This window comes from Leptosomus discolor, chromosome 1 (genome assembly GCF_034619465.1).
Source record: "Leptosomus discolor isolate bLepDis1 chromosome 1, bLepDis1.hap2, whole genome shotgun sequence".
Lineage (NCBI taxonomy): Eukaryota > Metazoa > Chordata > Aves > Leptosomiformes > Leptosomidae > Leptosomus > Leptosomus discolor.
In genome coordinates, this window is record NC_141391.1 from 81,297,161 (window position 1) to 81,323,910 (window position 26,750).

At 40.2% G+C, this 26,750-nt stretch overlaps 1 protein-coding gene across 1 annotated transcript in view; it reads left to right on the plus strand.

Moving 5' to 3' along the window:
• Nucleotides 1-4,575: 4,575 nt before the first annotated feature.
• The window catches only part of TBL1X (transducin beta like 1 X-linked), a 59,853-nt gene continuing 37,678 nt past the window's right edge, over nt 4,576-26,750 (plus strand). The window contains exons 1-3 of the mRNA XM_009949420.2: nt 4,576-4,672; nt 21,998-22,143; nt 24,889-25,138. Of these exons, the coding sequence (XP_009947722.1) occupies nt 4,615-4,672; nt 21,998-22,143; nt 24,889-25,138 (454 nt within the window). The 5' untranslated portion in view covers nt 4,576-4,614. The remainder of the gene's footprint in view (nt 4,673-21,997; nt 22,144-24,888; nt 25,139-26,750) is intronic.

Here is a 26,750-nt window from a genome sequence, read left to right on the forward strand (position 1 = left end):
ACAGAGCATATGCAAAACAGTAACACATTGATTTGGCTATGCTGTCACAGTGCCTTGCTAAAGTCTATTTTAGTTCTTGTGTTCACATCCTCTTCTCTGAGATGGGGAGACTATAGTGGGTCCTGAGAGACATGCCTTGATGCATGGAGCCACCTTGGACAAGAAAGCGGGAGCACAACCAGTGGACTCTGGTTTCCATGCAGCAGGGCATCAATTTGACAACGTTAAATTTTTGAACTTTCTGGAATGTTTTCATTTTTATGAAACCTCTCATTTTTGCCTTTTTTTCCCCAAAGAAATTAGACAATTTGCTTCACCCCCCATCATTTCAGTGGCAGTGCTGTCATTAAAACTTTGTTTGGGAAAAGACATTTTGGATTTGGAGATTTCTTCAGGGCTTAAGGCAAGGACCAGACTAGCTTTGTGATGAATTTCTGTCGGCCAGGCTGGATGCAGAAACGGGAGGTGCCCAGCGTCCTATTTAGGTTTCAGGTTTAGGTTTCAGTTTAGGTGTTTTCCCTAAATGTCTGGTCTGTTTCTGCCTTCCTGAGGGGAAGATTGACTGGTAACTCCCAGTCCCCGTGGATGGCAGTGCTGCTTCAAGTAGCAAATGTGAACTGCTTTCCTGAAATAGCCTCAGCCGTCCCCTGCCCCGGGGTTAGCCTGGAGGGCAGGACACCGTGGCCATGGAGGACCCTGTGAGCATCATTTAGAAGAGAAGCGGAGTTGTGTCTTTAGACGCTATTTCAAAGTTGAAAAAGTTATTTTCCCTTGGTTCTTCAGCCAGATCTCCTGTATTCATGGCAGCAGTGCTAAAATATGCCGGACAAAGGAAGAGCAATCCTTGAGTAAAGGGACGGGATGTAAATAAAGTGTTCTTAGTCAACCTGGCTGGCGCTGTGCTGAACCATAGCTGTATGCGAGGCTGCCTTCTCCGGAGCCACTTGCATGGCCCATTAACAAGATTCCCAGTACTCCAGGAAGGTTTAATTTGAGAACAGTGGTATGTCGGTGCACGGAGCCAAATCAGGTCTGGTGCTGTACTCCAGGAAATAAGCTGCCCTGGCTGCCCAGAGCACAGGGGAGTGTGCTGGAGCGTTAGCTTTGCTGGAGACAGCTCAACTCCAGCTGAACGACTCAGTTCAGCAAAAGCCAAGCAGCCCTAGAAGCACAATGGAAGCATATCTGAGTTAGTAACCCAGCTTTTTACCTCTGCATGGGAAGCATTTCTGCAAACCTATCCTGGCAGAACTGAGAGTTGAGTGTTTATTTAAAATAAGTGTTAGATTTTATTTTGTGTGATCTTGACAGCCCGCCCACTGGTGGGGTTGAACGTTTGGGATCCATTATACTTTTGAAAGTCTTGATAGGCTCAGCTCACATGTTTGAATGTTCTCAAATATCTTCAGGATCACAACCGAAATTTTTAAGGTGAGGCTGAAGTAAATAGAACTTTCAATTACATGTAATTGGGTGCAGGAAAAAGTGTTTCAAGTAAAGAAAATTCAAACACACGTTTAAATGCTTTTTGTAAATCCTCTTGACATTGTGAAGAATTAAGATGTTATTGCTCGTTTAAATGTGAAATGTCTCCAAAGGCACATCGGTATTGTTTTATAAGCTATATGTATTTCTTTCAAAAAACTATTAATTTAGGTAATACCTGTCTCCAGTAACAAAAGGAGACCATTAATTAGCAGAAATAAATCTATCACAATGAGAACTAAAGGTTTCTGTGATTTTCTACATTAAAAAAGTTGTATTGAGGAGGTGGCTAATTGTTTGTTCCTTATGAATCAGATGTGGAGACACATGAAAGATAAGTACATTCCTCTCCTCCCCACCATGTCTTCTGTAGCCTCTTTTATTTGGGCTATTTATCTGCAAAGAAGAAGGAAATCAGAAAGAGCATTAAAGAAATTGAGTATAGTCTTTCATAGCTCAGCCAAATTTCTAATGAACAGATTTCTCTGGGTCAAAGCCAAGATCTGTGTATCAGTTTGGACGGGTAAAAGCTTTACAGTTGTGTATCTGACTGCTGCACTGGCATCTGTGGGAGGGAAGAAACCTTAAATGTATGAGTGGGGATCATTTGGTTATTTATGTGTATAAAGATATGATCCGACACATATGTCAAAGTAATTCCTGTTGACTGACTTCAGAGAAAATGCATTGTAAATCCAACTACTCGGTGTGCTTGGGATTTTGATACAAAGGTAGCTGCTGTGGAGCTTTTTGAGGGGCTGTCAGACTATTTTTCAGTCAGGCTGATTTTCTCTGGTTTTAATTAATTTAAGAAAAGTTGTCTTTAGAAAAACAAACAACAAACAACACTCCTCCTTTCCCTTCTCTTCCCTTTCCCAAAGCAACCCTCTGTATGTGGGGACATACCATGTTAATGTCTTAAATAAGCAGGATGCATCCAGAAACGGCATTTGTAGTTGATTTTTTTTTTTTAGTAAAGTTCATTTTACCACAAAGTACGTCATTGCTGAAACTGAATTTTTGTAAGAGGTTTCATCTTTACCAACTTTCCTACCACCAAATTCTGAAGCTACTATTTTTAAAATGCTTTTAGAAGTGTTATGTCGGGTGTTTTTTTTAAACCCACAGCTATCAAAGTTTCTTGATTTATTGTTATCATGGCCATAGCAGCAATACAGATGTATTTTAAGTATTCAGGGATGGAAATGGCCTTAACTGCTGCCACGAATGTCTGTCTTGTTCTTCATTGTATCATGATGATTATGGAAAAAGAGGCACAGGGAATTATTACTTATTCAGAACCAAGTCTGTTTATCTGGAAGAAGTAGATGTATATATATGTGTGTATATATATATATGTGTATATATATATATATATACTGAAAGTGGTACTTTCACTGCCTGCCATGGCCAGCCTTGGTTAACTGATGCCCTTACTGTGGGGCACTTACCAGTGCTTCCAGTCTCCTGATCCTATGGCAGAGAAATTTGATCCCATTTTACAGATGAGGGATTGAGGAGAAAAAAGACCAAATGGCTTCCCAGGGCAATACGTGGCCTGTGTGACAGGACTGGATGTTGGATACAGCTGATGTTGTCCTCCGCCAGAATCTTGGCAGAAAGTGATCATCCTTTCCAAAGCAGATGAAATTTTCCTCACCGAGACCGCACAATTTTCGGTATTTGGTTTCTTCCTGTTCTCTGTGAAGTACAAACTGTAATAATAAAGACTAGACAACTTGAGGAAGATGTCTCCCAAATTAGCAAGCTATGGTTTCTTATGGAAAACCAGCATCTGAGCCATTGATGAAATATAGCAGCCCAGGAGAATAAAAGGCTTACCAGGGTTCGGAAGACCTCCATTTACATAAATATGCAGAGACATCTGTTACAGTCATGAGTGACCTGCTGGTTTAAATCATCAGCAGGGGGAACTTGTAGTCGATCAGCATTGCCTGCTGTAGCAGGTGCTACTTTAGGCAACAGGAATTACTGAAGAGGTTTTCGATGAACAAAGACCTTTCCGCTTGCCAAGAAGAGACATACGGGAAATTGAAACAAATGGCTCACGCCTACAGTCTTTCATTTGTACACGACGAGAGCGTAGTGTGTGCTTCTGCATCCAAACCTTTCCATGATTAGTTATAGGTATGGTGTGGCTGACAAAGTTGCAAAGTTTATGTCTGAGAAGTACTTACGGCTTTTAAAACCAAACTACTTCAGTCAGATTCCCGAACAGAAATGAATCATCGAGATTTAATGGAAAATGTTCAAAACAAATTTATCATCTAAAACCAATGTTTTTGTTATCAGAGTATATGCCCAAAATAGTAATGCAAAGCTGTCATCCTAAAGGTTACAGTTACTTAAGTGAATAATTGAAATTTAATTCTCACTCACCATTAATCAGCAGAGACATTATGACATTATTACTTTATATAGTGCCAGAATATTTGTATTCCTTGTAGTTCACAAGTTATATGGCATTCTCTTTTTTTTTTCTTCTCTCTTCTCTCTCCCTCCACCCCCAGTAATAAAATTCGTAATCTCATCTTAAATTTAGATTTGTTTCTATTTTATGGAAACTTCATTTAAGTTTGCTGCATAACATAGTTTTGTAAGGCAGGAATCTGTCTTTTCAGTGGATGGACTACTGGACAGAAAACTAGATTACAAATTTGGGGCTGCAAAAGGGTTATGATTTGGTGCGTAACATATGACTGTAACTGCCATCAGTTTTGAAAAGAAAATGCTTACACAGTGAAAAGGAGTGTCCAAAGAACCTGTAGTAAAGCCACAGAAGTAAAAAGAGTTGACATTTGCAAAGGCTTCCGAGATGTAAAATGCTCCCTTGGACTCTCTCATATATGTTAAATACTGCTCTTTAATTACAATAAAAGGTACAGTACAGCTTGACTACTTGATTCACAGTATTTCATGGGTGCCTCACATTGGGATGTAACAGCTCTAATAACTCTATGAGACCTTTAAATACCTTAATAATTCCCACCTATATTTTGATAACAAATTTCATAATAAAGATAAAACAAAACCTGTTCTTTTCTTTCCCTTTGAACAGAGCGTGGATCACACTTCTCGTAAACCTCATCATATTGAGGTTGGGCTAAGATGAGCATAACCAGTGACGAAGTGAATTTCTTGGTGTATCGCTATCTCCAGGAATCGGGTAAATTTCCTGTCTTTCCTCACAACTTCAGGTCATAGATGAAATGGAGAAATGGGCTTTTTGCATGGTGTTGCTTTAGGAATGTTGCATTGAGCGTTTCAGGCTGATAGACCAAATATTTCTTGCACAAATCCAAGTTTCTTTGAAAACATGGTCTTGAACATAATAAAAGTAGAAGCATACGCAGGTACAAAGTAAACATTGAGTTAGACAAAACAAGGAAATAAATAACATTATGTTAACAAGTGTTTTTGTACAGTTATATCATCTCAGCCAGAGTAATTTTTGGCAGCACAGGCACAAAGCACATGGATTTTGTCTCTTTTTTTTTAGCTACTTGAAATAGTTCTGTCAGATACGTATTAAGTAAAGAGGGATTGTCTAAATTAGTTTTATATTGGCTGTAAACAGAAATTTGGGTGCTAGCATCTGATATTTTAGAATTAGTGTAATTATGTATGTAAAATGAGCTGCACAAGTGTCAGTGTGGCCCTGGCTTAGTATTGCTTCCATCTTTTATCTGTTTTCATATCAGAAAAAAGTGTCTTTACAGGGCTTTTCCTTTTAGAAGGAAAGCTTCATCTTTCCTTCAAAAAACAAAAATTGAAATAGAAACTTAAATTTAGAGTCTATTTTAGTTTCATAGTCTTGATTCCACTCTTTGACTGCAAGAAGTAGAAGTTCTCTTCACTGATGGAAAATGTTCTGTTAGAGAGATGGTAGGCGAGATGAGAAACATTGACAAAGGATTTGTAGCCAGGATCCCATTTACTTGATACTGGCCCTATGTTGTGGTAAAAGTAGAATTGACTAAAAATATTTGGTGTTTCATATGCTGAAACAAACAAACAAACAAATTCTGTGAAAAATGCATGTCTTCCTGTCAGAAGACTTGAAGCCAGTTTTACAATAAGCCCTCCAAACTTGGATGTCTTGGACAGAGGACCAAGATCCCAGCAGGTAGAAGATACCTGGTTATCCTCCTTTGTTGGTGATTATAACTAGCATTCATTTGATACATTATTTTGATTTGTTTCTTCTACTTCCAAGACTATTTAAATCCCAGGAACCCAAATCCTTGTGCAAGGAATCTCCACTGAAATTGAGAATAAGATTTCCAATACTTTTTAAGGATTTGGTCTTCTAAAACAGTTCTTTGAGAGTTCAGTTGTGGCCTGTGTTAGTAGTTGTTTTCTCACCTTGTATTTTTTTCTCTTATAATGGAGCTTATAAAAAAATAGTCTAGTTCTGGCATGCAATCAGGTGAAAAAAAGATAGGAACTAACAAAACTAAGATTTAATTCGGACAGTTTATTTTTAAAAATAAGCTATTGAATACCACACTGGAAAGCACTTTTGAACAATATAGCAGTGTGCAGATGGACGTAGTTGAAGCCTAAAGAATCCTGAAATTGATTTACATTGTTATATTTGCATTGTAGGAGATTCTGCGTAACAGTGTACGAATACAGTAACTTTTCCTGATATGAAAAAAGAAAACCAGCCCTTTTTATTCCTCTTGATAGATCAGTGGGTGGGTTAGTATTGTGTAGTGATTCAGAAGGAGGCTTTAGAAAGTGAATCAAGAGTGGTGGTATCAGCCAAATGTCAGGAAAAAGTTCTCCTACATAACCATTTTCCACAAGCAAGCAGTCACTTTTGCCATTTTAGGGAGAACTTTACGTACAAATTTTCATATCAATTGCAAGTTGTACTGCTCTTACCTTCTTATGTAAAGGGCCAAATGTTTTTCTTATTTAATCCACACATACTGAAGGCATTCACAATAACATTGTATTTCCACTGTTCTGTTCTATTTTACCCATATAAGAGAGTAGAAGTTGAGGTTAAATGTTTGAAGAAATACTCAAATATGCTTCAAACTGAGCATATTGAAATCTAGATGCTAGGTATTGATTTAGTAGATATATTTAACAGCTTGCTAGTAATTCCATTCAGCAAATAAGAGCTATAACCAATGATGAATCCACTAATTATTTAAAAAGCTTCTTACATTTAGTTTGAATCTTCTTTCATACTGGCATTCTTTTTTCCAAAGAGATTTTTATATCTGTATTTTCAGATAAAGTAAGGGAATAAGACGGAAATTGTTATACAGCATCTTGCCTTTCCGCCTGCTAGTATAAATGCCATAAGATGTGACAGCAGATGAAAGACGTTTAATCGATAGCTTCAGAAATAATGCATGCCAAATTTAGAGGACTAGTGTTCAAATACAGTTTAAGTTGAAACCCCTACAGTTTAAAGACGTTTGCCAAAAACAAGGCTATTACATTGATTATTTATTAACATTAGCTGAACCCAAAGCTTCTAAAAATTATATCAGACACAGTCGTGAATGTTGCTTACAAGACCATACAAAAGTTCAATTTTTTGGGGGGGGTATCTGTCCTTTGATCTTATCCTGTAAACCTTCCAGGCTTTCCCATAAAATGTTGTAGGCGAATGGTGGGAGGAAGAGAGAAACTACAAAAGGAAATACATAGGGGAGAACAACTGTATAAAAAGCAAAATGTCCTTATAATACTTCAAGTATTTTGCAGCTGCAAGGCACAGAAGCACTTGAGATTATTTGAAACATTATAGCAAAGATACTGATGGGTGCTTTACACTTCATTATGAAAATACTGGCAGGTCGTTCTAGTAGAAGTTCAGCTCTTCTAAAGTTGAAGTTAGAAGTGAAATTCAAGAATTTCCTTCATATTTCCTCCATAATTCTCTGTCAGACTGGAAACATTGCACAGTAGAGTATTAATAGAGTTGAACTGTCTAAATCATTATTGCTGCTTTTTAACAAATGTTGGCATACCAAGGGGAGTTGCAGTGAACTGGAAAAAGCAAATGTTGTGCCAGAATTTTTAAAGGTTAAACAAGATGATCCAGGTGACTATAGGTCAAGCAAAATCATTGGAAGTTTGAAACTAGATACCTCCACTAAAAGTAGAGAGATGACATCATGCCTAATGCCAGCCAGCAAGTTTTTATGGATAATAGATCTTGTCGAACAAACTTGATACTACTTTTTCCAAGATCACAAATGAAGTTGACAGAGAGCTGTGCTGACAATAATACACTTAGATTACTTTATGACATTTACTTAGTCCTCTTGACACTGTGGTTAAAAACAAAATGAAATAACAGTGTGTAAAATCAGTGTAATTCAGGGTTACTGAATGGATTAAAAACAGGCTAACAGAAACATCTTGAAAAGTCATTAGAGTTGGGGAATATTCATCTCAAAGGTTGCTTCTAGTGGGAACTCACAGGAATCTGCTCTTGGCGTAATACTGCTCAATAGCTTTATCAGTTACCTGGAAGGAAATATAAAATGATTCCCAAGTACATTTGCAGATGGAATGAAATGGTAAATTGTGGCACTTGGTGAGTTATACTGACGGGTCATGTGGTTTAACAGAGGAAAAATACAGCCAGGGAGACTGCTTTGAGTTGCCTGCTGCTGGACAAGCAGGCTGAAGAAGATGCCTGGTCCAGGGCTGGTGCAGTCAAATCCCTCCAGTACAAGACAGGACTTGGACAAGTTAAGGCTCTTAATTGTGTAGCTGTATTAAAATAATTAATTAAATAATTGCCTCTTCACATAGGTGACTGTCTCAGGGCTTATCTATGTGCAGAAAAACAAAGCAGTCAGGTGTAATTTCCATTTACGCTCCATGGGTTGACGGCATAGAAATTCCACCACTAAGGTGGCAAGGTGTTGTCACTGTCACTGTAGGACCATGAATGCTCCCTTTCTTGAGGTGTGAAGAAATTGAGTGTTTAACTTCAGTTTAAGATTGTTGCTTCCCATCCAAGAGTCAAGCCGTGCAAGTTCGGTTTGCTCCTTTTTGAATATGAGCTTTTTGGTGCACAATTTGAAGCAGCCCAATTCTTAAAAGTGCTGAGTACTTCCAAGCATTGTTTATCTCGGGAGTCAAACTTTTAAAAGTCAGGTTATATTTATTTGTAGCTGTCTTGATTCAAAGACTACCTTTAAGTGAAAATGTTGGCCTCAGTTACTAAATCGGGCTGAGGTTATGTCTACACTATGAGTGTACTACCGGTGTGGAGATAGGAGCACAGAAAGTACTCCTGAGGTGGACATAGTTATACCAGCAAAGCAGATGCATTGACAAAACTGAAACAAGCTATACAAAAGAAGCCACAGTTCTGGCATCCAAATTATGTTAATTCAGCTTTGCACCTCTTCAGACTCCTGAGAAGCGTACTTTTGCTAGCAGCCATCATCACTGCTGACATAGTCCTTCTATTGGTTTTCTTCAGAGTGCAGAGCTGTGTTTCTGAAAAACCATATAGATTTCAGAATGCAGAGTTTTCCTCTTCTGCTTTGTCTGCCCAAAAGAGAAACAGGTAATCTTTTGTCTTTGGAATGAAGGTCAGAGCAGTACAATGCAATGGGAGTAATAAGGATTCCAAGGAAAATTGAAAAGAGGTGAGGGGAGGAATGGCAAAACCAAGGGAAACAAAGTCTCTCACATACCTTTTAACCTAAAATATGCTGCCATCTGTTGTGAGTGACAAATCCTGTCACAGATCCAAATGCTACAATAAATTACCTTCCCTACCCAGCCCAACATGTCAATTCAGTTATTAAATGTTTTTCAGATTTGGTATTTTTGATGCATTGATCCATGTAATTGCGTTCCGTTTCTACCACTTGCATGCATGTTGCAGTATAGAATCCTTATCTGAAAATCAGCTCCCCAGCTGTCTGCGGCTTACTGCTCTCGAGTAGGGCATTTATTGTAGTGGATGTCTGGCAATGACTTGTTAAAGTTGTGTAACCGTTTCCATTTTCACTCATACTTTCACTGTTTGGTTTGAATTTTTCCATGTTTTATGACGTACGCTTGATAAACTGTTCCTCAGTGTACAATCTGTACCACGTCCAAGGCAATAAAAACACTAGCTGGATGCTTTTGCTAAAAAAGATGTCAATGAAACTTTTAGCTGCTGACTTGGGACAATTTACCGTTATATTTTAGAATTGTCGTTTGTTTTCTTCCCGAACATAAAAATTAAGGTAGCTAATAACGTCATCATTTTCCTTCTGTAGATTCAGGATGATAGCAGCATATTGATCTTACTAGCTCATGGTTGACAGATTTTCCTTGTTTTCCTAAAAGATAAGATTTTCTCTTAGGTTTTAAGTGTAGGCTTAAAGGCACATAGAGCACGAAGTGTTTCTGTGAATCACAGCACAAAATCCTTGGTAGAGTTAGGCATGTGCAAACATGGGCCTTTCCTGTTAGCCACATCCAGGGCATCTCACTCTAATTTTGCCTTTGGAAATTATGAGAGAATCCAAAATACGGATATTCTGAAGCTTCTGGGATTTCATCATTGTGATGTTGTCCAACAAGATACTAGTATTGGAATAGTACTATATTAAAATTTTTCCAATGCCATTTACAATTTTTTGAAAAGGAAGCAACAACATTTGAAGGAAAATAACTTCTTTATGACTCATTCTCTTTTTTAAAAAAGAGATTTTATACAAAATGTAGATACGCAAGTTGTTTGCATAAGTTCTCAGGCGGTAGGGAACAACTGAAGATCAATATTCTTGTTCTTTTGAATTTGCGCCTTATGCAACAGTCTTTACTTATAGAAGCCAATGTGATTTTTCTCTGAAGTCTGTAATTTTTCTGCATGTGAGGTACGTTCAGAGTATTGTGAACAACTGTGTATGGCGCAGAGTTCCTGAGTCACAGATGAGGGAAATGCATGTTGAAAATAATTCTGATTAGGCATGGCATAAAATATTGGCATATACAGGTCAGCTAAATTTGCTTCAAAGCTAACTGCTTCCTTTGCGTAGGAAGGCTGCTGCTAGGTAGAAGGAGAATGTACAGTGCCTGTGTTTTGCTTAGATTATTAAAATCTACACCTTGAGGAATAATTCATTAGAAGAATGAATCACTTGGTCAATAAGGCACTTGTCCAGTGTGGCAGTAAAAACAATAGCATGCACTGATGGTAGAGTCAGTGGATAATGATTTTTCTTTTGCTATTTTATGTTTTCTTCCAATTTGGCATATTAGGATCAGAGCAGGGTTCAGGCTGGATGGTATGTCAGGAGATTGACCAGAGTCAGAGAATAGTTCAGGTTTGCTGGGACCTTTGGAGATCTTCTCGTCCAATTCCCTTGCTCACAGCAGGGTCAGCTGCAGCAGGTTGCTCAGGGCTGCGTCCAGTCGGGTTTTGAATATCTGCCAAGGATGGAGAGTCCACAACCTCCCTGGGCAGCCTGTTCCAATACTCCATCACCCACACAGTAAAAAAACAAATTAAAAAAATTACTCTCTTTCAGTGGAATTTCATGTGTGTTTCTGTTTGTGCCCATTGCCTCTTGTCCTGTCACTGGGCACCACTGAGAAGAGCCTGGCTCCACCCTCTTTGCACCCCCCTCAGGTCTTTATGCACATGAAGGCTCCCCCATGAGCCTCCTCCAGGCTGAGCAGTCCCAACTCTCTCAGCCTCTCCCTGTATGCCAGATGCTCCAGTCCACTGGTCTTCTTCATGATCTTTTCACTGGACCCTCTCCAGTATGTCCCTGTCTCTCTTGTACTGGGGAGCCCAGAACTGGACACAGCACTCCAGGCGTGTCTCACAGGGGCTGAGTAGAGGGCGAGGATCCCCCCTCCACTGACCTGCTGGCAATGCTTTTCGTAGCACAGCTCAGGGTGCCGTTGGCTTTACTTGCTGCAAGGGCACATTGCTGGCTCACATTCAACCAGTCCAGCCTCCTGCTCAATGCTGGGGAGCCTTAAAGAGCCCGTACATAAAGGTGCTGTTAAACGTGATAGCCGCTGGAATGCTCTTGAAGGTCTGTACATCGCTATGCTCTAGTAGTAAGGATGGAGATGTTTTGTTTGCTGAGGGAAAAATACATCCTTGAAATGACATCCTGGCAGCCAAGGATAAAACACACATTTTAGTGGTGTTTCAGTAGCAATCTATGGCTGCATTATTTGTGTCTACCTGCATGTCGTCACTGGCTTTGGGGCCACGTGTATTCTACCTGCAGTGTAGAGTAACTGTAGTTCATAGCCCAAACTCAGCTGCAGTGATATCAAGACACTTGCATATTTGCTTAGCTTCTCTTTGCACAGGTACGTTTGTGCTGGTGTAAATGGGTGCAGGACGGGTATTACATTTTTTAAGGAAATACGTAGAAACTAGATGTTTAAACGTAGAAACTAGATGTTTAAACCTGGCCTAAAAGTTTTGATGCCTTAATTTTCCTGTTTGAAAGCAAAGTTGATAGTATGTACAGTACCCCACAGCAGATGTTAAAAGTTGAGAGTCCTAATGTATTTAAATCCTCTGAGGAAAAACTATTACACATGTGCTGGGACAATATTTAGCATTCTTTTTCTATCATTTTGAAGTACTGTTTATGAATTTATAGGTGAATATAAATCTCTAAATGCACTATGCACGAGATGCTAACTATATTATTCAAGAACTGGTGTTGCGACTGAAGGCAGGGTTTCAGATTTTCAGCTGTATGATGGCGAGGCTGTGGAGCACTACAAACTCCATTTTTGATTCTCATGGTTTAGCATGGATCTGATTTGTGGGCGTGCAGCCCTGCTTATATGATGTGTTATCCCCTTTAGGGCCAGCCTACTCAATTAAAATAAAATGACTTAATCTTATGATCCAAATATCTGACATACTCTAAGTTGGATATAGAACCAATATTTGTGACCTTTCATGAATTATTTGAGATAAATAAAGCCACGGTGTTGTTCTAGGAGTCGCATATGTGTTAAAGTGACTCTTGGATAAGAACACTTCGACAAAAAACCCGTTTCAGTTCAAATGAAAATGTTTCCTAAAAGTCATTGCAGAATGAACATTCCTATCTAATGAGAAACCTTTGGTAACTATAGATATTTCATAAAATGTAACATAATATATAGCCCCCCAAGCATAATATGTCTGTATTAAAACTAGTGTACTATCAAAACGGTATATAAGGGATTTTAATAAACTGCTGCTCCTTTTTTTCTTTCAGTCTCTCCCCTACTTTTCATATTTCTTCTAAACTCAGGAGAAAGTGACTATATGATTCTAGAAACAGTGAGACTGACTCTGAATTTGAAATTATACTTCATAGTTGGAGGATGGATGACAGCTGAAAAGACAAGACCATTTCTCAAATAAGAACTGTATTATGCACAGTTTCTGTCTCTGCTAGTAATCATTTTTCTCTTTGCAAATAGTAAGTGTATTTTAAGAAAAACAGGGTCAGCATTAAAAGTCAACAAGCTTTACTGGGCTGCGGTTCCAAAAACATTTTTTTAAAGTTATCAGGGCTATAGATCTTGGGAAGGATGAAGCTGATAGATTAAAGGTAAATACTTTTCCCAGCTTCCTTTAAAGATAAGCAAATTGGTTTCTAAGCCAACAGCACCTGTGTGAGTCAAAACCACATTGCGCGCTTTTTTCATAGAGCGGTGAATACATACTGGCAGTACTTGACGGTTGGCTTCCCAAAATCCAAATTCTGCAGTGGAATTTTTACAACTACAGAAGTTTTTGGTTTGTCATACTTTGTTCTGGTTATATTTTCAAAAGGATGTAACAAGCTGTGTGAGAGCCGTTTTTATGTGCATTTATATGCACAGACTTAGCGTTTTGTGACCAGGTATCTGCTTCATATACACACGTACAAACCATAGTTTCAGATGTTTTGTGGTGCAGTTCAAGAGGTACTTTTGAAAACTTCTTTCTCTGTGTCTTTTGCCCCAGTTGCATAACAAGAGCGATATAAATGCTGTGTAAGAAAAGCAATAATTGGTGCAGAAATTTCTAGTTCCTGTGAAGGAAAAAAATACAGAGTATCTTGTTCTTTTGCCATTTGCAAAACCCCTGTTTTCTTCATATTTCCTTCTAGGTCTCTTCACAGTTTTCTAAACCTGGCTATTTTAATTTTTCTTTGGCCCGAAAGTTGCTGTACAGTGTTGAATCTCAGACACTGAGCAGACGTGGTGGTTTTTAAGTTACACAAACATAAACAGTTAGACCTTTGCAAATTTATTCCTTAGCACGGATTTTGGTTCTGATCACTTCATTTCCTGTTTTTTAAAGTTTGCAGTATTGTAGGGGTATTAAGAAAATAGGATGTTGAGTGGAAGGCAGTTATCTGTGGGTCAAGATGGCTTTGCTAGTAAAACCAGTGAAGTGCTTACACATTGGTCAATTTACTCCTTTTCCTTATGATTCTCCAGACCTAGCGAAAGAAGCTGTGTCTTGCAGCTTTGCAAGTTTTGCTGATAACCTGCATGCTGGGGAGTTTCTGCTTGCGCAGCTACAGCAGTTACAAATCACCCCTCCTCGCACCTAACCAGCATAGCTGTATTAGGACTCCGTTTGTAGTCGCCATCAGCAGAAACCATCCTGCTGTTGAAGTTCCTGAATGCCCACTGAGTGTCAGCTGGGGTGTCCTACTTGCCACCGCTTATAGGTGTATATTAAAACTGATAGAAGAACATAGCTTACGGAAATAAATTGTGAACTATATATGACTGTGAAAGTCTCTTCTATAAATGTGACCCTTGAAATGATGCATGTCTCTTTGGATGTTTGGTTGCAGACAGGGCTGAAAGATAACAACATCCCATTAATTTAGAAGGAAAAGATTATTTTTTTTCTTGCCGTGGCCTTTGTAAGTAATTTCAAACCTTGCCCATAGTTGTATTAAATTGCTAGATCTGTGTTGACATTTATTCACAATTGTCAGTCTAATTGACACAGAGTGAGTGAAAAAGGGGATTATTTCAGACCTTGTTTTCAAGAGATTTTAAGTTCCTCTTTCTGTTGCTTGTCTTCTGTTTTCTGTCTGTATCATATTTTTGTTAATTTGCAGCCCTCAGAAAGGCTTAAACAGTGAGTGCCAAGTACTGCTCATCAGAAGATCATTTCCAAGTTGTATTCATCTTTTCCAACGTGTTTTCCTGCACGAAAAAGAAAAAAAAAAACCTGCTGAAAACATTCTTTGGCACATAATGAAATAATTTTGGGTAGCAGACATTTACTCTGAATTTTTGGCAGAAGGTGAACAGGTCAGATAGCCAAGAAGAAAGGGTGTAAGATTTAATATTAGTGAACAATTGCTTCTACAAAACTTTGGGTAGCCAGGCACACTGTAATTTTGGCAACTGACACAAGCTACAGCTAGGGATCCTTTCTTTGTATTTCCCAGGGACTGTAAAAGATCTTGTAACACAGGACACATTTCCCGGGATTCTGGAAATAATTTTAATCGTTCAGCAATCCTAATCTTGAAACAAATGTACAAGCCCTATTGTTCAGCTGATTTTTCTAAAAATACATTTCAACTGCAGTTCTCTATTTTACATTGCTAATGTGTGTCCTTGTTAAGCCCTTTATGTAATTGGGAAGGTAAGTCTTCAAAAATAAGCAGACACTGCCAAAACCAGAGAGGCACTCTAGTATGTATTACTGAGAAAAAGCTCAGCTAGGAGAAGAATCTCAGCCTGCTGTGAATAATAAACAAGACATGGTGTAGGATTTTTGCCCACCTTTTTTTTTTTAACTGTTTGTGGAATCTTATCAGTGGCTTGAGGCACCAGACGCTTATTAACTGACATCAAAAGGGTTTCGGAGAAGCTTGTGTCCTTTCTATGAAGCCACTGCATAGGTACACTAGGGTTTTATGACCATATTTTTATGGATACATAATTACATTTAGACAGAAATCTAAGGAGAAGGAAGGATGGGGATCCATGTTACATTCTCCATTCTCACTCAGTGCATTACACAGAAGGGGAAATACTAGACTCTAAAATGGCAGTGCAGTCAAGTGCAGTGCAGAACATCGTTGTATTCTCTTGGGCAATGGCAAGAAATTATGTCATTTATGTCAGGAACTAGATTAGCGTGTGTTAGGCCCAGGATTAAGAAAGTAATGTTGTTGCTCTAAGTTAAACTGTTTGCTTCTGGTTTCGCAGCCAGAAATTGCTTTCAAATATGCCCTTAGTGATACGTGTCCCTTGCTTCTCTATGCTGGTAAATCTAGACCTACAAAGGTCTTGGCTTAGTGTTAACTGTGCTGTTTGTACATCATTAGTATTTGGAGGAAAAGGTTTTGTTGATGGTCGTTATTTCACTCTTCTTTAGTGGAAGTTTTTAAACTGCAGTGGTGGGGCTGTAATTATTTCAGATCACTGCATTGCACCACTCTTCCTTTCTTGCCTTCCTGCTTAGATGGGAGTCCCAAGACCCGGACGTCAAACTTGGGGAGATGTTTTTCCACTGGTTGCATCTGTTCTGTTTGGCAAGCAGTTGTGCAGGCACCTTTGGAGTGGCTTGGGTTTGGTGACATGGTAAAGCAGACGATGGGACTGTGTGGGGATGTCTGTTGCTCCTCTGTGTGATTTTCTTTTGACACATTACGCTGTGGAATGCTTCTACTTGATGTGTCTAAATCTCCAAGGATTTTTGCCCATATACCCATTTATGGTTATAAAGATGACTTTCCTTTAACCCCTCACAAGCATCTTTTTTTTCCCTGCAGCCTGTACAGCTGTAGTCAGCTCTTATGTGCCTTCCATTCTTGCGTGAATTTTACGTCGGTCAAAGTCTCAGCAGTAGTGCCAGATACAAGACTACCTTAAGAAAACAGGCACTCATGCAGACAGAGTACTTGAGATTGCCAGTGGATCCCATTATAGCAGTTGCAGGTTGATTCTACTGAGACAGAAGTTTAAGTTTTAATCATTTCTAAAACCTTGCTCATTTCTGTATTCTGTACCTGCCAAATACTTTCAAAGAGACCAGCGTGATACTTAAGAGATGAGGACTGGAAGAGCTGGTATTGGGAATTTCCAAAAAGACAACACAATGTCAGAGAAATCAGTGAAATAAGAAGTGTTGGTTATTTCCACCTGGAGATGGTTAAACTGTTAGAGAAAAAGAAGGGGTTGTCAAATAGTTTATGCCTCCTCATTTTATTATTTTTTTTCTTTCTTTCTATTGAGGTAATAAAATGACTAATTTAGTGATTTCCAGAAATTGAGCCTAAGATCACTGGATTTGAAAACCTTTATCTGGACTGCTTGAGATAAAGAAATAGGAAAATTTATTAAAGGAAATGACACAGACCTTCATATGAAATCTCGCTATTTTCCAGGACAGAGGGCCACGCTGGCCATTAGTTATACAAAGATTTGTAGGAATGGGTTGTTACTTGTACTCGGTGTTGGGATAGAGGCTATTCTTTGTAAAGATGCCTGAGATGCGTGTGAAAGGCAATTTGGTGTTCATAATTCTTTATTCTCTGTTTCATTCCACAGTAACAAATGTTTCAGTGAAGAATCTTATCGTATGAATAATTAAACTGAGTAATTTGCAAATAAGTTAGACACATCTGGTTTGGGTTTTTTTTTTAATTATTTGAACAGTATACTAGTTAGATTTACCAGAGCAAACTAGGTCCAGTTAGTTCACAACCAGGAAACTGCTGCAGTATTCAACATACCGCTTAACTGTGGCTAATCAGGGCATCCCCAAGGTAACTCCTGAGTAACCCGCGAAGACTGAGGCACTTCAGAAATCATTGCTTCCAACAGGCCCCTCTTTGTCATTCCCCTCACCTGTACAAACGCAGCAGTAGGTGCTGTAGCTGTTACAATTTAAGAGGGCAATTTAGGCAAGACTGCTTTTTACGGTGCTAAAGGGATCAGAAAAAGAAAGGAGCACTTAGTGAATGTCAGTTAGCTGGATCTGTGATTGCCAGAGGAGCTAGCGTGGGGAATACTCCGCACAACCCCCCGTTGCATGCCTAAAAGGAAGAATCCTTCGCTCCCAGGAGAGGTGAGGCACATCTCTGGAGAAGAGAAGGCATTCCCCGAGCTGCGTGGCTGCCGAGTGCCCTTTCCTGTGCCTGTGTTTGACAGGCGTTTCTGCTGTGAGCCAGGCATGTTGCAAACAATTAAAACTACGTAGCTTGCAGATGAAACAAGCAGCTTTACATTCATTAAATAAAACCTAGTCATTTTATGATCGGTGACAAATCTTGTTTTAAGGGGAGGCCATTTTTAACTGAAAAGGAGCAGTCAGGGGAAAAAAAATCTCGATCATCTCCATTTTTGCAGTTACAGCAAAATCTATCAGTGAAATTTTGCAAAACACAGCCCTACATATGCATTTTTTTGCACTGCCTAGGGCAAGAATTCCCAAATGGCTGTGTATGTACCACTGAGTATATACAGACACCTCAGTGTGGGAAAAGATACAGCACAGAACCAGGACCTGTTACCACTGTCAGTACAAAAAAAGTGTGGGAATCTCTCAATGAGGAATTTCACTCGATTTTCAAGTCAAAAACACTTGCATAACAATTTTTGGGGTTGGGGTGGTGTCATTTAAGTAATTTTTGTGCATTCATCATTTCCTCTATGCTTTTATGCTCCATAAAATCTTTCAAGACCAACTATTCCACAGTTGATGTGTCACCTCCATTTAAGATGATCGTACCAAGACCTGCAGTGTTCATTTGGATTTTTTTTTCACGTATGATAATGTATTTACAGATTATACATGGTTTGATGGTTTATGTTTTCACATCTTTTTTGAGGTAGAAAAAACCTGGAAGCCATTTTCTCAAGTCTGCTGAAAGATGCCATTTAGGGCAGTGGTCATGTCATGGCACAAGTGACTGTCTGGTTCACTGGTACGAAACCAGTTAAGTTTGCTCTCTCCCCTTCAGCCCTTTGTGTTCGTGTCTTTAACCTTAAAAGCTCAGTCTCATTGCATGTGTCCTCAAAGGATTTACTACATTAAGATTTCATTTATTGGTGCTATTTGAGTAGAAATTGTTGTTTTATAGAGTGATTGTTAGTCACCGAAATTACAGAATTGATGAGAAATAATGCGTACGGACGCAGATGTGCAACTTTCATTCATTTCACTACTACAGCATTTTGAGTTTGGGTCTTATTGTAATTTCATGTCATCCCTATTGGATCCTTTCTTCAGGTCACCACTTGCAGAGCACCCTCTCTCTCGCTCGCCAACTGCCTTGACAAGCCTGCACAGAGTCAGTGAGGGGTGGGGTGTTCACGTCTTGGCTTTGCATTCCCCAGTGTGGTTTCATGAACTTAGAAGAAGGGCCAAGTTAACATTTGTAATACAAGGTAACATTTAAAAAACCTTGCCTTTGTTTAATAGAAATCACCTTTTTGTTAGACTGAACTACAGAGCTGCAACATTGCAATGTGGTTCAGTGTACTCACACGCAGAGCCCCGAAGAGAACTGGTGACATCTGATAACTACAAAAGCAAAGCTCAAGTGATTCTTCAGCCTTATCAGAAACTTGACATGGGTACAGCTTCATTCAGGATTTTCTTAATTGTGTGTTAATTTTAAAACCAGTCAACTTTCATATGAGCCTTAGATAAATGCTATGGTAGTACAAGAAATCAGGAGGTAATTAGCTATCAGTTGGTGTGCTGGTTGACTTGTTTCTGTTGTATTTGTTTTTCTTTTGATTACAAATGTATGGGACAATTTTTCCAAGAGGGACGAGGAACATAGTGTCCAGCAGCACCCACTTCAGTGGTTTTGCTCTGCTGATTTCAGTATTTGGATCTTAGGAGGTAAGATTTTAGAAAAGTGTGTCACAACTGCTGGAGATGTGTGAATGAGATTGCTCTTGAGTGACAGTGTGGCCAGGAGGTTTGTGTTTCCTCATCTAACAGGTGCTTTGATAATAGTTTCTTAGCATCAAGAGAAACAGTAAAATAACAAGATTCATTGCAATAACACAACTGGGGCTTGTGCTAAGAAGTTCCTTCTCTCATGTGAGGTAAGGTGAGATGTGTTGCTCTTTGGTGAGGTGGCAACTCAGGACGGGACAAAGAGGTTAGCTATGTGCCACTGTCGTCTGTCTGCTGGCAAAAATGGGGCTTGATATATGCCAGCAGCAAACTAAAAAGTCTGCGAGATACCAAATACAATAATAAGAGGTACGAAGTCATCATTAAAATTAAGCCTACTGTAGATCCATAGTAATGATTTTCTGCTTTTTTACCGTTTATCTGTCGATGTTTGTCAGTTGCCATTTCTATGCCATCTGCCTTTCAATTGAATCGGAGACCACGTTACAGTTTTCTGAGGTGCCAACTCACAAACTAGCTGCTGGCTTTTTTAGCAGTCAGCTTCAGTGCTTCTGGACAACAGCTTAATTTTCTCATTCTTCTCCATCCTTGAGTAGATTTGCTGATTTATCTGTCACGCATTTTGAAGTCCATTCCTTTTCAAGAAGGTATCTTTACTGTTGTTGTTGATTAATTGAAATGCACATAAATATGAATTAAGTGGGATATAATTCTCTAATTCTGGTTAGTTGCACACCATGTATTTAGATATATACATAGAGATTTCAGTGTTCAGTGATCAAGCCTTAAATCCCTCAGATGCAGGCTGTGTGCTCAGTGCCTGGTTTCTTCCTCATTGTGGTGCCCAGTAATGTGCTTAGATGTCCTACAAAACTAGTAACAAAGGAAAAACACTGCCCTGCAGATCTTACAGTCTATTTTGGATGCAGCAGGAGGTCCAGCAGCTCATAAACTAGACCAGGACATAAAGAGCAGTACAGGGTAAGAATTGGACCAGGGACTAAGTAAATGATGCTGCTGTTTTTCAGGTGTTTTTTCCTGTGCTTTATTTTTGTGCCTTGTAGTCCTACATAATTCTGCTTGTAGGTGGACCTGCCACTTCCTAAAAAGTATCCAAAGCTTTCCAAGCATCCCCCAAAACTAGGGGAATGCCAGGAAGGGAAGGTAGGGTCGGGAAGGGAGAGGATAGAGGCTGTTACCAGGAAGAGGAGAAAAACAGTGGCAAAATATGTAGGGGGAGAGAATCACAGAGAAATGCTTACCTTGGTTTCAGATGTGGGAGGCATTCTGTTTCTCAGCTTGTTTTTGCTATCTATCTATGATCATAATTGAGCTAGCTGCAAAAAGGATCTTGAAAACAATTTGAGAGGGAAAGCATTACTGTGGAGCAAGCCCAAAATCCTGTCCTCCAGCCCACACACAATTGGACATTGCAGTGATATGGGGGAAATCCCTTAACGGACAAAACTATAAATGAAACTACTGTTGACAAGGGGAAGAGGCACAGCTATATTTAACGGAAGTATTTTCATTTGAGAGCTGCTTTCTTTCTCTTCTTTTTTTTTCTTTTTTTTCTTTTTTTTTTTTTCTTGTCTAGTCGGTGGAGACTGTGAGGGCTCTTCCTGTTTGAGACGGCGCATGGGTGGTTTCCCCAAGGCTTTTAATGTTAGATTAATGCTCTGGAGACAGTGTGGTGATAAATGGGTTCCTACAGTTATGTCTACATCCTGTTCCCCCTTCCCCCTCCCGCATCTGCCCCTACATACAGTCGCTCTGCAGCACTTGCCTTCATACCCAGCAACAGTTTTGAACAGCTTCAGCTGGCATTTACGGCACCTCTGTTTAAAATTTGTCCACCAAAATTCCTTGATTTTCAGTGCTGTCACCTTCATTACGCCTTATTTCTCAGACAGTGACAAAAATGAAACAGGGAAGAGAAAGACTTTCAGTTAAAGGACGGGCCACCGCTCTGGCTTGTTGTCTGCGGCTTGGCAGACCCCAATTAATTACTTTTGCTATTACTGTTCCCTTTCAGAAAATAGGTTTACGAGAGTGGCCTTTCTGTTGTTTCACATTTTAATGGCAATGTTGTGCCTGTCCTATTGTACTCAGCAATAAACGAGCAGAGGATTTGAAATCTCTTCCCTGGAATAAGGGAATGGCTCCCCTGTGTCAGCTGCATCCATGCCTTGATTTTATACAACTTGTGTGCTGATAGGGATGTAAGTATTTCGCTTCAGCGAACACCAACACTGAAACGCAGCAAGGGAAATGAAGATTTGAGGCACTTTTTCCAGCTGGGCTTGCCCTTGTGGCAATTTCTGGGGTTTTATGTGTTTGGTTTTGTTTTCAGTTAGTGCAGTTCTCTGGTTGTTTTTCTCTGCGTGCATTTCCATTTCTATACGGCTTCCCCTATACGTGCAGCACACAGGGGAGGGGGATGGGGTGACGATGGCAGGGTGGTCAGGATGGCTCTGGTTAACCTCCCTGGCTCCGTGCAGCCAGCCCACGTCCTTCTGCCTACGCGGCAGCGTCTCTCAGATCTCGGAGCAGAATTATTTTTAGACCGTGAAGGTGTAGCTGGCTGGTGCGTTTAGATTTCATGTCATGGCTTCCTTTTCCTGCTCTCAGGTTTCTCCCACTCGGCCTTCACCTTCGGTATCGAGAGCCACATCAGCCAGTCCAACATCAACGGAACACTAGTGCCACCTGCCGCACTCATCTCCATCCTCCAGAAGGGGCTCCAGTATGTGGAGGCTGAGATCAGCATCAACGAAGTAAGTACCCCCGTGCCCCCGCCACCGCCAGCACCCCTCACACCGCTGACCTTCATGCCGGGGCTTGCAAAACGACACGTCCTAACAGCCTGGAGACCCAAGCCACCGCTCCACGGCTTCTCTTGATCTGGTTTCGTTTTGTTCCTCATGCTGTGCCCCACCCCCAGCAGAGAGATGAAAAGCTCTGAGGTACAAACGTATTTCAGTTTTTAGCTGTGCCATTGAGGCCACCTTTGCGCTGCTTAAGTGGATTTTATGGTGTTTCCACTGCCCCAGTCAACAAATCCGGGGTGCGCAGATTCTTGCAGCAAACAAGAAAATGCGTCTGTGTTTACAGCTTTGCGTTTTCAAGGTCACCGCAGAATTTGGCAGGAAAAGCCTGCAGCGTAGGTTAGAACTTCACTCCCTGGCACCTGCTAACAGGCAGCGCTGCCTGCAAGCCCTGAGAAGCCCGATCAGAAATCCACGGAGGTCACTGGAGACGTTCTGTCTGAATTCAGTGGCTTTGGCTCAGATCACGTATGACCAGGCATCGTCCTCTCATGTACATGGTGAAACGGTTGTGTGTAAATTCTGACCCTGGCTGAGGCACTGGTTGTCTGTGGGGATTGTATGTGCAGCCACAAAGTCTCTCTGTTCTCTTTGAACTGCCAGGGGAAACAAAGAGGGGATGTGGGAAAAGCCAGCATTTTTGCTCTGCCGAGCCTAAAGGTGTGATGCTTTGAGAGGGAGTGAAGCATGACAGATAAGCAAGTTCTGCAATACAAAATATTTACCATAGATATTCATATTTGACAGGGATCTGTAAAAAATATTAATACATAAAAAGCTATTGCTTTTTCCTCTATAGCTGAATGTAGCATGTGAACAGCATGGGTGAGAACAAAGGAATATAAAATAGAGGAAATGTTGGTTTGCGATTTGTAGTTTGGAAACTCGTTTGTTTTTATCGCTGATGTTGTGTGTGGTTTTCTTTTTATGTCTCGATACAGCGTTTAAGAGTTGTTTATGTGTTAGTTTTTAATCAGGGCAATGACATTTGACATTCATGCCAAGCTGCACTTTGATGCAATTGTAATAACAAACCAGTGTTAGGAATCCATCTCGATTTGCTGCTACTTAACATTTTGCCCTGTGTCTGCAATTGGAGGTACACAGTTAGAAACTTCCAGCCATGAACAGCACCTATCAGTTCAGGTCGTACGGCAGCTGTAGGGTTCTGCTCCTGTGCATCCAGCTTCCAAATTGGCCTCAGATGAGAGAATAGTCTAAAAGTATGTGTGTTGTCACCATTAAGATTTATGTTGCTCTCATCATGGTTTGATTCTGTTCAAATACGTGCTGTTTTGTACATTACAGCAAAGCGAAGGCCATTCATGCTACATCTGAATGCCAGTAAGGGCTACATGTATGCTTCTCTGTGTGTCACATCTCAGTTGTATGTTACCTAAGAGCAGCAATGAGTCTGTACACTAATATGTATAAAATTTAAGTATTGTTTGTGATCAACAGTCATGGAAATAGTCCAGTGAGCAGTTTTACAGTTAAAAATGTAAGATGCCAAAATCCATTGGAAACATTTTTTTCGTTGTGTAGCAAGGATTTGAGCCAGGATTCAAATAAATGTCAGTAGAGACATTTACATAAAAAATGTTGAGGAGAAAGAGAGCTTATATTTTTCTTCTCTAATGATTCTTTCCTCCTTTTTCTTCCCTAAGAGGAAACAAATATGTATTATCTTAATATTGTAATTGTAAGGGGTAATTCAATGACTAGTCCAACAGAAGCATATTAGTCAGCCAAATGGCTATTTTTCTTTATTATTGTTGTCTATTGAAAATTATATTGTTTCCCAGCTACTTCATCTGTCCCTATCCTAATCTTATCTGCTATTCCACAAACACAAATCTCTCACTGCTGGGTCTTGATTATTTCAAAGAATTAAGGGAGTTTACAGATGATCGGTAAAATGGCACTTTACGGATGCTACTAAAACCTTTTTCCTGTATTTAAGATAACAGGAAAGTGAAAGTGAAGCAAAGCTAAATAGATATAGCAGTTGTTGACCTGGGTCTCTATTAAGTCTTAAAAAACAGCCCTTAAAGGTTAACTTGGTTGGTTGTTAAACCTGAAGCCAAATTCACAGAAATCAAAATGACTAAAACTGGCAGAATAAAGGAAAAATAATGGTAAAGCAGTCCTGTACAATCAGCTACAACTGGTGGTGCTGGGCTAATGGAATGCTGTGTAAGAAACCACTGAATTAGTGCATACGTCTTGTTTTGGCTGAGGTTCACTATTCGTCAGCTGCTTCCATTCGTATGACCCTGCAAGTGCAGGAGGACAAACAATTCAACCAAAGTCCCTTTGCCTTTGTCATGGCTTTAGTCATGACTTTTTTTCCAAATACAAAACAAAGAGAAACATTCTGTCATCAATCAGACCTTTTTTTTTCCACAGCATAATTTTTTTGCATATGTAAAGAGCTTATATGCCTGAATTTCCTATAAAATTCCAAGAAATTACTTGTTCACCAAACATATTTCTAAGTGGAACGTGAGTGCCACCGTCACGGATCTGAGAGGGAGGTGGTCCATTGTAATGTGGCACTGTTGGTCAAGTTAAAGTGCAGTATCTTCACACGGTGTCGTTTTGTTTCTTTATATCATGACCTCATGATATATCATCACCACAATGGTGAAGATCCTAAACTTGCAGTTTCACTTCTGCTCGTTTTCCCTGCAGGATGGTACGGTATTTGACGGCAGGCCAATAGAATCGCTGTCTCTGATAGACGCGGTGATGCCCGATGTTGTTCAGACCCGACAGCAAGCATTCAGAGAGAAACTAGCTCAGCAACAAGCCAGCGCAGCGGCAGCAGCGGCAGCAACGGCAGCAACAGCGGGAGCAACGACGACTGCTGTTTCCCAGCAGAACACACCAAAGAACGGAGAAGCCACTGTGAATGGAGAGGAGAATGGGGCACATGCAATAAGTAAGCCAACCCATGCAGCTGCTTGCCACTGCTGGGCAATTTGAGTTTCAATAATATTCTTGAACTTAGTTGGGGTCTGCAAGGCGGTAGAACTCAGGGGAATCATTTCAAGAGTGCGGGATATTTCTAGAAAGGCTGCTGAGCAAAAATCACGTTCACGTCACAATGCTGTGTTTCACTGGTGTCCTCTCAGAATCTAAACACTTCAGGTATCTTCAGAATTGGAAGCTGAAGACAGTATCAAGAAGTGGAACTGTGTGCTCTCTCCTTGGATCAGACTATCCAGACGTCATTAAGATTATCATCTTTATAGGTGCTTTTAGATATTTGATAGAAGTTGGGACAAGCTGTAGCCCCACTTGGTCATTTTGTCCAGGCTAGGAGGGAAATGGATGGAGAGGCTGGGACCTACAAGCTGTATCCCTGTAAATGAAGCACAGCCAGAGCGTAGCCTAGAGCACTAACTGTCCTGTGATCGTGCATAGCCTTGGCACGGCCCTTGGCACAGTTTGGCCTATACCAGCTGTCCATCCGTGTACAGCATGGCCAAGCACAGGATCATCCGTAGCCTTATTGGCATGGTCCTTGGCACAGTTTGGCCTATACCAGCTATCCATTCTTGAACAGCATGGCCAAGCACAGGATGGGGGGGGGGTCACATGTGCCAAGGACCGTTCCCAGAAGCCAGCTTGGATCCAGCCAACCTGTCTCGAAGGTACAGAGGAAAGAGTTCCTCACCTTTTTATTTGATAGCACGTTCTTAGTCATAACAGTCCACTGCAGATATCTAATCGAAGGTCCTACCTTACCAAGATTTCCTTAGTCTGTGGGAACAGTCAGTTCTCAAGAGCTCTGAATTTGCCTTTGTTTATTGGTAGTGGCAGCAGACTGCACTCGTATCTTAAGACATCTGAAGTCAGACATATAAAACAAGGAGTGGACATACCTGCTTGTGTATCTTGACAACTGTGCTAACATTGTGGGGCAGATGTGATTAATGGTTCTGGTTTCTGTGTGCATGCCATGTGAGGGCACTGGTTAACTTCTGAAATGAGTCCTGAATGCCTCATTGCCTTCTGAGGAAATTCTAGAGGAACGTGCATGGCAGGTTTTGTAGGAAGCCCCAACAGCTCTTTGGCTTAGACAAGCAACAGGTCACAACTGTAGTCACGAACAGACTTTATTTGTTCTGCAGTGTAGATAACTTTGTCAGTCTCCGTCTTCTCTTTGATCTGAGTAGATTCCTCTGTGTGTCAGTGAGAAAAATGCTTTCAAACCAGGTTTTTATTCAGAGAATTCCAGTTAGACAGGATAGTTCTCCCCAGTAAAACTGCAATGATTTAAATTACCTTTTTCATTTGAGAAAGCAATTGTAAAAAAGTTCTTAAAATTTGAAAACACTGATCTGATTTTAGACTGTGGATTGCTTATGTTTTACTTCTAACTGACCTTTTGTTTTGAAATAGAACTTATTTTGTATGTGAAGGGGTGCAAACGGAAATGAAAGCACTTTTCAGTGTATCAAACGCTGACATTTTGTTTGTTGACACTCTCCTTCAACTGATTTGTGAAAATTTTGGGGGAATGCCTTCCTATCTTAGGACCAAAAAAC